A 13,975-nucleotide genomic window follows, 5' to 3' on the forward strand; every position below is an offset into this window, starting at 1 on the left:
CATTCACCCAAACAAATCCCAAATTTTCTATGAGTTTATCCTTATAGATACAAACAGTGTAGAAATCAAACACTTTAGGGATAAATCTGATAACTCCCTTATCACTCATTCTACACTCCAAATTCTCCGTGTCCTTCGTCCCACTGACTTTGGACCTAATCCAAATGGTTACAAAAAATTCTCTCAGAACTTTGACCCTGTAGGTTTCAACTATTGGGACTATATGAAAGCTTGGGAGAATACAATCCTTGGTCTACAAAATCAGAATTTCAAACACTCTTGGCTCATTTTACAAAAAGATGTCAAAAACTTAGCTTCAAAACATATCTTCGCCAGATGGCAAGCTATTTTAAGTGTTTTTGACTTTGAAATTGAATATATAAAAGGATCTTCAAATTCTCTCCCTGATTTCCTCACTCGTGAATATTTGCAGGGCAGATCATAAGATGGCCTCCAAAGGCTCTTCCTCATCCAGAGGAAGAGGCAGAGGTTCTCACAAGAACAAAGGTATTACAATTTCTGACTATATATATATATATATATATATATATATATATATATACCCCTTATACTTTATCTGTTGTCTGGTATTCTCCATGCTATATTCCGTAAGTTGACCCTTGCACGTGCTACCTGTGTTTGGGGGGCTATGTATGCCCTTTTTGTCAGATGCCGTTGACGGATTGTTTCGTGATGCTTCGTCGTACGGGGAAGACCCGGAGCGAAATGACTACTACTGAGCCTTCGATGTGGACCCGGACTGAATGCATGACCAGATGAGGGTCGACGATAGAAGTATAGGGTATGGGTGTTTAGGGTCTACTAAGGTTGGGTGTTAGTGTCATAGCTCTGACTTATTCTTATCTTTGAGGGCTTGTGTTGCTGACACTTGACCTATCCTTTTGGGATTGTACATTTTGCCTACGGGCGTTACCCTTTTCTACTTGCCGTCACTGGAGGTTACTCGTGACGAGGTTGCTACTTACAGCGGGGGCTGTAATTATTATTGTACATTAGTTCTGTTATCTTTTGTTGGTAGTTTATTTCTTTCAGTCTTTGGTTCTATTATCAAAAAAAAAAAAAATTCACGTTTTTCCGCATTTAGTTTCTTTTTGGTTACTAAAGTGACGCCACCGAAATCGGGGTGTTACATAAGCTTTTCCTTCGAGATTATTATCATTATTTAAAGATTTAGAGGTTGGTTAATGTCTTATGAGTTTTTCTTATAAAATAGTTTCCATTTTGTCTTATCGCAAATCTTATGAGTTTTCAAGATCTCCTAATCCCAAATAACTCCCAGAAATGTCTCGATCCAATGAAACAATACAAGGCCCGAATCTCCGTTCGTACTGTCAAACTTTCTTAAAATTCTCATAAAAATTCGGCATGACTTGCCCGTTATTCTCACTCCTCAGTACCACAGATATATATGAAAAGGCATAGTTAAATCAGCACAGTCAACAAACATGTCATATATACATCAACACATCCTAGAATAACCACGTAGCACTTAGCATATAAGCAAGTATCACACATCCTAGATTAACCATGTAATTCAATCTCGAAAACAGTCAGTAGATGAATAATCTACATTGTCAGCAGAAGCCTCAGAAAACATTTTTCCCAGTCAAACACAAACAAGTGCATAAACAGTAAATCAAGTCGAAAGCGTCGACACCTAAAGCATTAACTAATGGTTCAGGGAGTAGCCCTCACCAGTAGATTCTCCAGGGTTCTCTTCGAATGCTCCTTCACAATCAGCTCCTTGTTCTTCGGAAAATTCCTCAAAAGAACCTTTAGAGTAAAAACCACAGAATTCCATCAAAATCTATCAGAAACTCAGCAATCAATACTCACTAAGGTTACACGAAGTAGCATATACTTCGAGGTACGATAATCTAGCGCGAAAGGACAAGTTTTCGAAAAAGAAATTTTCCTCCTCTCCTAGGGTAGCTCTCGGCCACAATTCACAATTGTGTGTGTCGATTTTTCTTCAATCAAACTTGGTTCCTAGGTTATCATTAGCCGTAACTAAGGGTAATCTAAACTCGGAAAAATTATCGGATCGAAAACTGTCGCAGGGGTATTTTGGTCAATATTTTTAGCTCAGAATTTCAAAATTGGAATTTCAAAAAGCAAATTGGATGGGGACGTCACCAACGACGTTTATGAGGACTAATCCTACTAGCACTAAGCTAAGGCGATAGTTTTCAGCCCAAAGGATGAATCTTTGTCCCAAAATGGGTATTCGAAGCAGAATTGAAACTCGACGGTAGTTTTTCGAGAATCGGAGTAATATTATTCGCTAAACATGCTCTTGGGCACGTAGAGAAGATGTTTAGATAGAAAGATGAAGTTATCTGGATAGTTTTGCAAAAACCTCAAAACTAGGAGCACAGAAAGACATAGTGAAAAGCTACGGAAACGACGATCAGAGGTAAAGATTAGCGACTATACCTCGTACCTTCAAGTAGCAATTGTTGAATCGACGATCAAGCAAGAAATGGCAAAAATATTCTTCTCCTCCTCCTCTAATGAAGCTCGCGGGTTTTGGGAAGAAAATGGGTAAGTTTTGTGAAAATTTCTCATTTTCTTGCTATATATAGAGGATGGAAAAACGCGGGAAAATGAAAGTTTCACGATTCCGATTTTTCCGGCTTCATTCTCCGTGAATTCTAAGATAGGTTTTGGCAAAGAATTCCAAAACTAGAAAGAGGTTTCTTGGAATTTAGGTGAATAATGCAAAGTCGGTGTAAATCTATTTTACCCGATAAGTTACTTTTTGCAGTGAATGTCGGAAGAGAAAACTTCCTTCTGAAGAAAGATTGAAAACATCAAGAGAAATGGGTGTACGCGTGTGGAATCTTCATTTGAAGCTCCGAATAGAAAAGTCTTCATCGTCGGTTGATTTTAGGTTTCTTGAACTATCAGGGTTTTAGTTTCGGCAAACTTCCGAGGATTGGAATCGGACGTTCGTACATTCTAGGGTTTCGCCTTGAAACGTTTGTCATATATGGATTAAGAGAAGTTCTAACATTTCTCTGAAGATTTTTGGAATTAGTTTCCATCGTGCCTTTAAGTGTAAATTAGTTGTTTACTAGTGTTTTTGCCCTAGGTTTAAGAGTATATCGATCGTGCTATACCTTTTATCGATTTTGATACAATCCTTAGACTTTTCCTGAACTTTCTCCTTCATAAATTTATTCCATTCGATAAACTCTTGTTCAGGTATTCCTTCATGATACATCAAACCTAATCGCGAATAAGAATTTTATTCACTTGGTATATGATGACCCTAGTTTAGTAGTGTTTTTAGGGTCATTTCTTAGTTTGTTTTGAGTCTTTTTGTTGAGTCTCATGTAGTGTTTCATGCATTCTCATGCATTTTTATCTTTATTTGTGTTTCTACTTTGTTTTGGTAATTTCATAGTTTTATAGGGACCTTTCATGCATTTTAAGTAAGTTTAAGACTTGCATATCTTTTCTACTTGAATTGAGGGTCTTTTGTGCTAATAAACTCTTGGAAATCCTAGATATTTTCCTTGCTTTGTTCCCAAGCAGCTAGGTCTGAAAACTGATGAAGAATGAAGGTCAAAAGGCTTGGAAAATTGAAGGGAGGCTTAAAGGGGAGTTAAGAAGAAGGTCAAGAGGCTTTCTAGCATGTAGAGAGCGCTCAGGCGCTCGTGTTGAGCGCCTGAGCGCCAATTGGATCGATGTTTACATGATGCTAGAAAGGAATTGGCGCCTGAGCGCTCCTATTGAGCGCCTGAGCGCCAATTGCCTTCCAGAGAGCATGTTTTCAGCTTGGAATTGGCGCTCAGGCGTGCTTAATTGGCGCCTGAGCGCCCAGACTCGACCTGTTTGCCTATAAATAGGCTTTTTGTCATTTCTTTTGGAACCTTTTGTCATTTTATCATATTTTCATAAGTTAGAAGAGAGGGTTTGAGTTCTGGAGCTTGAGGAGCTTTCCCTAAGCCCTATGTTTCAGGTTTCATCTTTATCTTCTTGTATGGATTTCATAGCCATGCTTGGCTAAAACCCCTTTTGTTTTGGGTTCTTTGTAAGACTTTGGATGTTTTAGCTTTCATTCCTTTTCTATTCATGTTGTTCTGAGTAACCCTTGAATCTCACTCCTATGCTTTATCTCTCAGGCTTGAATGCATGCTAGCTTTTTACTTTTCTATATTCATAACGATAGTTTGTTATAGAATTGGGACTTGTTGTGAGATTACCTCTTCTATACTTGCTGCTAGGAATAGAGGAAGGGTTGAGGTTTGTTGGCCTGAATTACATGCTTAGTGCTTCTAACAAATGTTTAGGTTATCAAGGAATTGAATCTATCTTTTGATTAGAAAGGGTTTTCTTTACGAGGCATCGATAGATGACTATCTAGGCTAGAACATCAAGGAGAGACTCAGGATTAATTGAATAGGAAGGTTTGCTAAAACTGAAATAGTTGAACAAGAACCCAAGGCAATCTCATCTCTGAATTTCAATCGCTTTATTACTTGATCACTTGTCTTTTTACAAACTCAAGAAACAACCAATCATTAAAACTGAATTTTACTTGCTTTTCAACCTTGAACTTGAATCTTAAACTGAATTTGCAATCTAATTCCCTGTGGTTCGATAATTTAAAACCGGGTAGATTCTGTACACTTGCAGATTGACCAACAGTATAAACTTAAAAACTTGGGTCTTACAGATATCAATTGAATTCTAGTTCCCTTAGAACAATGTCGTATGCGATCTCAGGACAATCGATTATGACAACAATCACACAGTATCAGTAAAAGTTAAACACAAAAGTAACAAGACACAAGAATTGGTAACCTAGTTCAGTGAAACCTACGTCTGGAGGGCTAAGCCTAAAGAAAGGAAATCCACTATCTCAAGATTCAGGAACTACAGACACACATGAACACAACCAGTTCATTGTTCTTTTCCTAATCTACCCATTGTATTTCTACTTAGTATCTCAACCTAAGTATGAGAGCCCCTCTCACTTTCTCTCAATCACTACCACAGTGATTGGTGAATACAAATAACAAAAGTGTTTGAACAATCAAACTCAACACAGAACTGAAACTCGCTTTATAGAATCAGGGAGCAAGAACAGTTCACAAATAACAAGAACAAAGCACAACTCACAATCCTAAAACACTTGATCTTCAATCTTAGCTCTGGTGACTTCACGTTTTATGTAACGCCCCAATTTCTCAACTGAGGAGTCACATTAGTTACCTAACAAAATCTAAGGACTATTTCGTAATCCTAAGAAAACACAATATATTTTTTCCTTTTCGAAACAACTGAACATGATTGAATACATAACATAGACTTTATTCAACGACCCGTTCCCGACATATAATAATAGTGTCTTACAATATCGTAAGCAGGTTTCCAAAATAAGTACGCTCACTGAAACAGTGGCGAAGATAAGGTTTAAACAACAGAGTTTTCAGATGGAGAAAAGAAACTCAGACATAGTCCACCAAAAAGAAGAAGCAACCGCTTCATCCACCTTTACACGACCGCCCACGGTCACGGTCTCCAACTCGAACGGCTAAGCTTCAGCGGAAGGCTCACCATCGCCTAATAGCGTTAAGCGCCCAAACAACAAGTAGCAAATAGAAAGGGTTAACTCCATGCAATTACCATGTATGAAAGAGAAAATCATGCTATTCAAATTTAAGTGCCTATCATGGTAAATAAACTAGCAACATAACTAAACTCATATATCAACAACTTAACATATGACATCAAATCAGATATCAAAAACCTCAACAATATAATCTCAATTCAGATATCGACAACCTCAACAATACAACATCAAATCAGATATCAACAATATCAATCAAACAATAACGTCTCGCAAGACGGGACAACCAGGCGAACACAATCACCTGACCGCCACTTATTCGTCACACAAGACGGGACAACCAGGCGAACCCAATCACCTGACAGCCACTTATTGCGCCACACAAGGCGGGACAACCAGGCGAACCCAATTACCTGACAGCCACTTATTGCGCCACACAAGGCGGGACAATGATAGGACCACACCTCCTCATCGCCACTTAACGTCTCACAAGACGGGATAACCAGGTGAACACAATCACCTGACCGCCACTTATTGCGCCACACAAGGCGGGACAACCGGGTGAACACAATCACCTCATTGCCGCTTATCGCCACACAAGGCAGGACAACCAGGTGAACACAATCACCTGACCGCCGCATATACGCCACACAAGACGGGACAATGATAGGACCACACCTCCTCATTGCCACTTGGGTAATTTAAACCACATGTTATTCATATTTCCAACAAGCATAACTCAATTCAATTGCATACCAACACAGTTCAATGACAGAAACCAGTAAACGGCCGAAGCCTCTCAGAAAACAGAGACACACGTCTCAATAAGTTTACTCGGCCGAAGCCTTCAGAAAACGTTTGGCAAAAGCCTTAGAAACAGTCAATATAAGCAAGCATACAACATTGCAAGCATAATAATCATAATCCAATGCCAATCAATATAAACATCTTCATCTCAAACGCATGCAGTGCGATAAAAGCATGCAGGACTCAAAGACACTCTAAAACCGAGTTACCCTTACCTTCGTGAGTAGAAGTTGGGCATGGAAGTTGTGAACCTAGAACAAGGAAACACAATCATCAACACAAGCTTCACTAGAAGCAACACGATCTAACAATACTAATCGAAATCGTAAAGAAAGCTTTTAAAGCTTTAGAGTTCCTATTTAAGCACAAATTGACAACGGAGACTTCGTTCGCTAAAACGAGCATAACTCGAGCTACAGAACTCGGAATGACACGAAACCAGCGCCAAAATTTTGACAATCGAAAGAGCTACGCAATGGCTCAGGTTATAGAGACCCAAAAATTATTTTTGGACACGGTACCCAAGCAAATAGGTTTCGGCCACTATGGAAAATAGGGTTTCCGAACTTTTTCTTCGATCTAAATCGATTCCTAGGTATTCTTAGGCGATATCTAGGCCAGGGAAACTCTCAGAAAAATTATCGGATCGAAAACTGTCACAGGGGTATTTTGGTCAATATTTTTAGCTCGGAAACTCAAAATCAGAATTTCGAAAAACAAATTAGATGGGGTCGATACCAACGACGATTATGACGACTAATCCTACTAACGCTAAGCTCAGTCGAGAGTTTTAAGCCCAAAGGACGGAACTTTAGCCAAAAATGGGTATTTCCTACAGAAATGAATTCCGGCGGCATTTCGGCGACATTCGGCAAAATGTAATCCGCTAGAAGTACTCTTGGGTACGAAGAGAATATATTTAGACACTAAAATCAACCTATTTTGACAGTTTTACAAAAAGCTCAAAACTTGGAGCACAGAAAGACATAACAAAAAGCGACGGAATTTAAGATCAGAAGAAAGAAATAACATCAGTACCTCGAGGCCTACGCGTAGCAACGAACAGAGCAACGATCAGGCAAGAACCGGAAAAAAACTCTTCCTCCTTTCTCCCTCAAGCTCACCCACGGCCAACAAAGAAAATGAAAAGGATGGTGTGATTTTTTTGAGTTTTTGAAGTCCTATATATAGGAAATTGAAAACGTGAGAAAATGATTATTTCGCGATTCCGATTTTTCCTACTGATTCCAACGTATTTTAGACACGATATTCTTCCCGCTGAATCTTCTATTTCTTCAAACAAATATCAGTATGATTTTTGGTTTTCGAGGCTTGTTTTTTAATGTTTACCGACTTAAAATGCACTTAATGCACTTTATGATTTTGACCTCGGATGCAGAAACTTCCTTCTGAAGAAAGATTTGGAACGTCGATTAGAGTGGGCATACGCGTGTGGAATCTTCATCTGAAGCTCCGAATAGAAAAAGTCTTCCTCGACCGTTCATTTTAGGGTTCTTGAACTATCAGGGTTTTAGTTTCGGCAAACTTCCGATGATTGGAATCGGACGTTCGTAGATCCTAGGGTTTCACCTTGAAACGCTTGTTATATAAGGATTAAGAGAAGTTCTAACATTTCTCTGAAGATTTTTGGAATTTATTCCTATAGTGTTCCAAGGGTGGAAGATCTTTGGAATTTATTCCTATAGTGTTCCAAGGGTGGAAGATCTTTGAAATTAATCTTTTCCTAAGGTTCTTGTCCTTTCACTAATTTATTCCAAGCTAAAAACTTGGGTCTTACATTTTAGGTCTTCGTTCTATTTATAATTCAGCAGAGGCGACACTAGGGTTAGCTGAGCTGAAGAACAGAATTGATCCACACAACTTCAAACGCAATCTTCCAAGATATGATTTGCGTAACAACCGAGTATAAGATAGAACCAAATCTTTAATCATAGATTTGTTTCAACAATAAACAACCCGCAAAGAACTGCCTTTAATCAGTTACTTGAACCTCAAGTAACAACAACCAAATCTTTAACAGATAACAGAAGGGACCCACAATGCGTGCCAGCCAGTGAATGAATGTCCTAGCTTTACAGAATTAGATGTCAAGACATCTGCTTCGACATCAGGTTGTTTTTAGCAAAATGCATGACAACAAAAGGAACAACAATCTCCCCCTTTGTCAAATTTTGCCTAAAAACAACTTCATAACCAGAGAGGGAAAAAACACACAGAATCAGCAGCGGAACAGAACAAAAACAACACTCCCCCTCAAAACAATGCTTCTTCATATGCAGACATAGAGGAACTCCCCCTCAAATGAAGCATCCAACAGAACACATATAAACTGCTTGAAGTGCATAAATCATAACCATAGCAGCACATAATTATTAACTTCCAAGTTAGACAAGCACACCAGCAGAACTTGAACAAACATAGCATTGTCACACTGTCTTGACATAAACCTGCTAAATAATAGAAACCAGAAGCAGAAACAGAAAACAAAACACAGTCTTCAACATGAATCTTCTAACTAATGTCTTCAACATGGATCTGCTAACTACTCCCCCTTTTTAGCATAAATTTGGCAAAGGTTGTAAGTGAAATAAATCCAACTGACAAACAAAAGAGGACTAAAACTACAATTTAAGCTTCAGATGAAGACTCCTCTTCCTCAGATCCTTCCTCCTCTACAGCATCACTTCTAGACTCACCCTCGTGACCTGCCTCCTCTTTAAGCTTAACAATCAAAGTATCCACCTTCAGCTTCCTCTCAGTAGCAACCTTGATAGACACCTGTAGCTCCTTTGAAAGATCCCCTAATTCAGCAATAACACTCTGAGTTCTAGAAGCAGACATTGAAACAGGAATTGATGTCCTGCGAGATGGCATATCAATATCCAGGACATGGGGATCCAGGAACAAGCGATGATCCAAAGTGATGGGAGTACCCTTAGGAAAAGCCATATCATCCATTCTGAGTATATCAGGATGCTGCTTCAGGATGATAGCAGTCAAGAGTGAAGGGAAAGAAATAGGCAGCTGTACAGCACAAGTTTCTGCATGTTTCAAAGTTTGAGCAAACACCAAAGAGCCAAAATCAAAAGGCACCTCAATCCCAATTCTGTAGATCAGTTTGGCTAAAATTGCAGAGACAGCAGAGGTATGATGAGAAGGGATCCAATTCACCACTCCTATCCTGTTCAGAATAGCATACTTCACACTCAATAACCCTGTAGATAAAAGCTTCTTAGCAGACCACTTCTTCACTTGTCCAGCAGTGAGTTCCTTGGCAACCTTGTCCAAAGACAATTCTTCCTCAACAAACTCCACAACACTTCTTCCAAGGGCTTGGTTGATCATAGCAGGAGAAAAAGTTACACATTTCCCTCGCACATAAACTTTCCTGAATTCAGCACTTCTAGGAATGCCAACATCATCTGTCAAATTAACTAGGAACTCTTTCACTAACTTCTCATAACATTTTCCAATATCCATGACTGTCTTCCTTAGACCAGCTCGGTCAATGAGAGCAACAATCATCTTACACTTAAGCACATCCTTGCCAATCTCCCTTTCTTTTGCAATCCGGTGGTTGCAAACATATTTCCACATGAGAACATTCTCAGCAGCATGAAAGGAAACATTATCAATAGGGAAAGAAGGAACATCTGAAGGAATTTGCTTACCAGAGAATTTCTTCTTTTCAGAAGTCCGAATGTCCTGAACATCGACTTCAACATCAGACTTAGATTCCAAATCAATCCTTGGAATTTTCTTCTTCTCAGCAAGTTTTCTTTACCTTCTTGTGTGAGTAATCCACAGCCTTTTGTTTACCTTTGCTCTTCACATCCATAGTGGATTTGGCCTTCTTTTGTGAACCAGAGGGGGTGTCTTCAACAGGAACCCTTATTCTATTCTTCATCCTGGCAGCAACACTTGCCAGAGGAACATCATCTGAGTCATCAGCATCTGAAATTTCATGAACAGATGGAGGAGATTTGGTAGACTCCTCAGAAGAGACCGCCTCGTGGGCTTCATTCTCTAGTTCTGAGTTCTTGGACTCAGAGGATGAATCCAGAGATGGTGAATTCTCCTTATCAGCCACATTGGATACATGAACTTCAGTTTGATGAGCAGAAGCCTCAACATCTGCCTCTTCATCCGCAGAGGAAATTTCATGAGAAACATCCTCAAACACAGGTGAGTCACGAGTGCCCTGAGATCTCGTACTCGACTTGTAGCACTTTCTGGCAGGAGTTCTTGAATTCTTTCTTCCAGAATCCTTCTTGGATTGAGCAGAGGATTGCGTATTCAATCCCATAACCTTGACTCCAGAAGATGTCTTCTCAATATTGCCTTTGATGGAGTCTTGCTTTCTTGAGACTTGAGACATGGTGAAATATGACAGAGTATGCAGATTCAGAGGATCAAAGAAAAATTAAGAGCAAAGATGAATCATAATTACACAATTAAAAAACTCAATCAGTTGTAAGATAGAAACATGGTCGTTGGTGATGATTATATAGCAGTTGAGTGGATGAGAAGCAATCATGATGATGATGTCATAACAGCAATTATTGGTAGTTACGAGAAAACTAGCCGTTAGAGCAAAGTGATGCGGTAATTGCTATGCTTCTTGAAAGAGGCAAATCCCAAGATTTCCTTTCAATTTCTCAAACGTGATAGAATCAAGTGGTTTGGTAAATATATCCGCCAATTGCTTTTCAGTCGGAACATGCTCTGGAGTGATAATTTTATCTTCAACCAAGTCTCTAATGAAGTGGTGTCCGATACCAATGTGCTTGGTCCTGCTATATTGAATAGGATTTTTGGAAATATTAATAGCACTAAGATTGTCACAGTACAATGTCATAACATCCTGCTCGACTTCATACTCCTTCAACATTTGTTTCATCCATATGAGTTGAGTGCCGCTACTCCCAGCAGCAATATATTCAGCTTCAGCAGTTGACAAGGAGACACAATTTTGCTTCTTGCTGAACCAAGAGATCAAGTTGTTCCCCAAGTAGAAACAACCTCCAGATGTGCTTTTCCTATCATCAGCACTTCCTGCCCAATCTGCATCACAATAACCAACAAGAGTAGGATTCGTATCGTGTGTATAGAGAATACCATAATCACATGTACCATTAACGTATTTGATTATTCTCTTCACTTGCAAGAGATGACTAGTCTTTGGAGCAGCTTGATATCTAGCACAAGCACCTACAGCAAAGGTGATGTCTATCCTACTTGCAGTAAGATACAGAAGCCTACCAATCATGCTCCTATACAAGCTTTGATCAACATCTTCTCCTTGTTCATCCTTAGATAACTTGATATGTGTAGCAGCAGGAGTTCTTTTGTGACCTGCCTTTTCTAGTCCAAACTTCTTAACAATACTCCTAGCATACTTGTTTTGTGAAATGAAAAGAGAATCTTCCATTTGCTTAACCTGAAGACCCAAGAAATAATTCAACTCACCTACCAAACTCATTTCAAATTCAGATTTCATTTGTTGAACGAAATGCTCTACCATCGTGTTCGACATTCCTCCAAATACTATATCATCTACATATATCTGTGCTATCATGAGCTTGCCTTTGTCATTCTTTACAAACAGGGTCTTGTCTATTCCTCCCTTGCAATAGCCATTGCTGACAAGAAATTCAGTGAGTCTTTCATACCATGCTCTTGGAGCCTGTTTCAATCCATACAGGGCCTTCTTCAGCTTGTACAAATGGTCTGGATGATGAGGATCTATGAATCCTTTGGGTTGTTCAACATATACTTCTTCACTCAAGTACCCATTCAGAAAAGCACTCTTTACATCCATTTGATAGAGTCTAAGCTTTAACAAACAAGCAACTCCCAGTAATAGCCTTATAGATTCCAGTCTAGCCACTGGAGCAAAAGTTTCATCAAAATCCACTCCTTCTATCTGAGTATAGCCTTGAGCAACCAATCTCGCTTTGTTTCTAGTGACTACTCCATTCTCATCTGACTTGTTCTTGAAAATCCATTTAGTACCAATAATGTTCATGTGACGCCCGGGGCCGACGAGGGCGGGGAGTGATCGCCGGTGCCGAGGCACGGACAAGGAGCGGCTCCTGGCAGGCTTCTAGGCGGAGGGGCACATGAATGAACCGATCTCACACCCGAACAAGAGGTATTCCGAGACTGTATAGGGATGGACTATACAGTTGAGGAGGGCATAAAAGATTTGATTGTACTACCCATAACAACAAGTTGCAACTTCTTTTCGGGAGCCCAACTCATAAGAACTCCATGGTTAAGTGTGCTAGCCTTGGAGCAATATTATGATGGGTGACCTCCTGGGAATTTTTCCCGGAAAGCGCGCGAGTGAGGACAAAGCGTGCTTAAAAGACTCGTGTTGTTACCGTGAGGCCAGTCGTCAAGTCAGGATGTTACATTGAGGGTTTGTTGTGTTTAACACACTTGTGATGAAGAGCAATAATTATAATTCAGATAAAGAAGTACCCTGGGCAAAGCTCCACTTAGTCCAATTATGGTTCTCAAATCAAATTCTTATATGAAGTTCAGAATCCTTATCCATGATGTTATAGCCTCTACCTCTACTTGTTAATTCCTTAATCAAGTAAATCATTCAATTTCATTTGCCAAACCTAATGCCTTAGTTCCTAGTCAATTCAATTGAAGAATGAAGTTTATAAGTTCAGCCCAACACAATAAGTTTCTTCCCTTATTCCTAAGTGATAGCAAACAAATCAATCTATTCCCAAGTCCCTTAATCCTCACCAACTTCCGTTGTGCAAGAAGAAAGCAAAACACTTGTGTGCACTCAAGAGAATATTGATTCAGAGAAAAGATACATGGAAAAGAAACTTTATTCATATAAGAAAATAAGAAGTTTAAACCATAATCAGAGCTAAGGTTCACTTCACCCAAAGTACAAAGAGAAACTAGCCAAGCATGGCTATAGAATTCAAGAGTGCCAAGAAGCCTCCCACAAGCTCCAAGAAAATAGAACTTAAGTTTTGCTCAGAAAAGTAAAAAGATCCCTAAAAGAAATAACAAAATCCCTATTTATAGAGTTTCCAGCGGTAATCCACGCTCAAAATTGCACAATTCGCAGCATCAGATTTAGCCTCAACGCATGTGCGTGGATCAGACGGCGCACATGCGTGGGCATCAGGTTTTTCCAATAGTAACTCCACGCATGTGCGTGGGATATATGGCGCACATGCGTGGCTCATCTGATTTTTCTTCAATTTTGTAACTCCTTCTTCTCCTATCATCATGGCTCTTAACTTATCAAACCTGAAAAGAATCTCAAGAAACCATCAAAACAACAATGTAACTCATGGGAACATGTCATTAATCATGATAATTCATCATCCCTTCATTCAATTCAGCAAATAATACCCCAAATGTGCAATTAACACTCATGAACTCAAAGGACTTCAGCTCAAAACTGACCATAGGAATTACTCTCTAACTAAAACTAATAAAAAGACCAAATAAAAATACTAAAAACAACTACACTAATGCAGATGCAAATATGAATTAAAAAGGGAC

General features: G+C 39.3%; 1 protein-coding gene across 1 annotated transcript; it reads right to left on the minus strand.

Moving 5' to 3' along the window:
- Nucleotides 1–9,058: 9,058 nt before the first annotated feature.
- On the minus strand, nucleotides 9,059–10,808 carry LOC130735119 (uncharacterized). The gene is made up of 2 exons (XM_057587221.1): nucleotides 10,215–10,808; nucleotides 9,059–10,135 (listed from the first exon to the last, which is right to left on the minus strand). The coding sequence occupies exons 1-2, from the start codon at nucleotides 10,806–10,808 to the stop codon at nucleotides 9,059–9,061; spliced, it is 1,671 nt and encodes a 556-aa protein (XP_057443204.1).
- Nucleotides 10,809–13,975: the final 3,167 nt, after the last annotated feature.

Source organism: Lotus japonicus, chromosome 2 (assembly GCF_012489685.1).
Source record: "Lotus japonicus ecotype B-129 chromosome 2, LjGifu_v1.2".
Lineage (NCBI taxonomy): Eukaryota > Viridiplantae > Streptophyta > Magnoliopsida > Fabales > Fabaceae > Lotus > Lotus japonicus.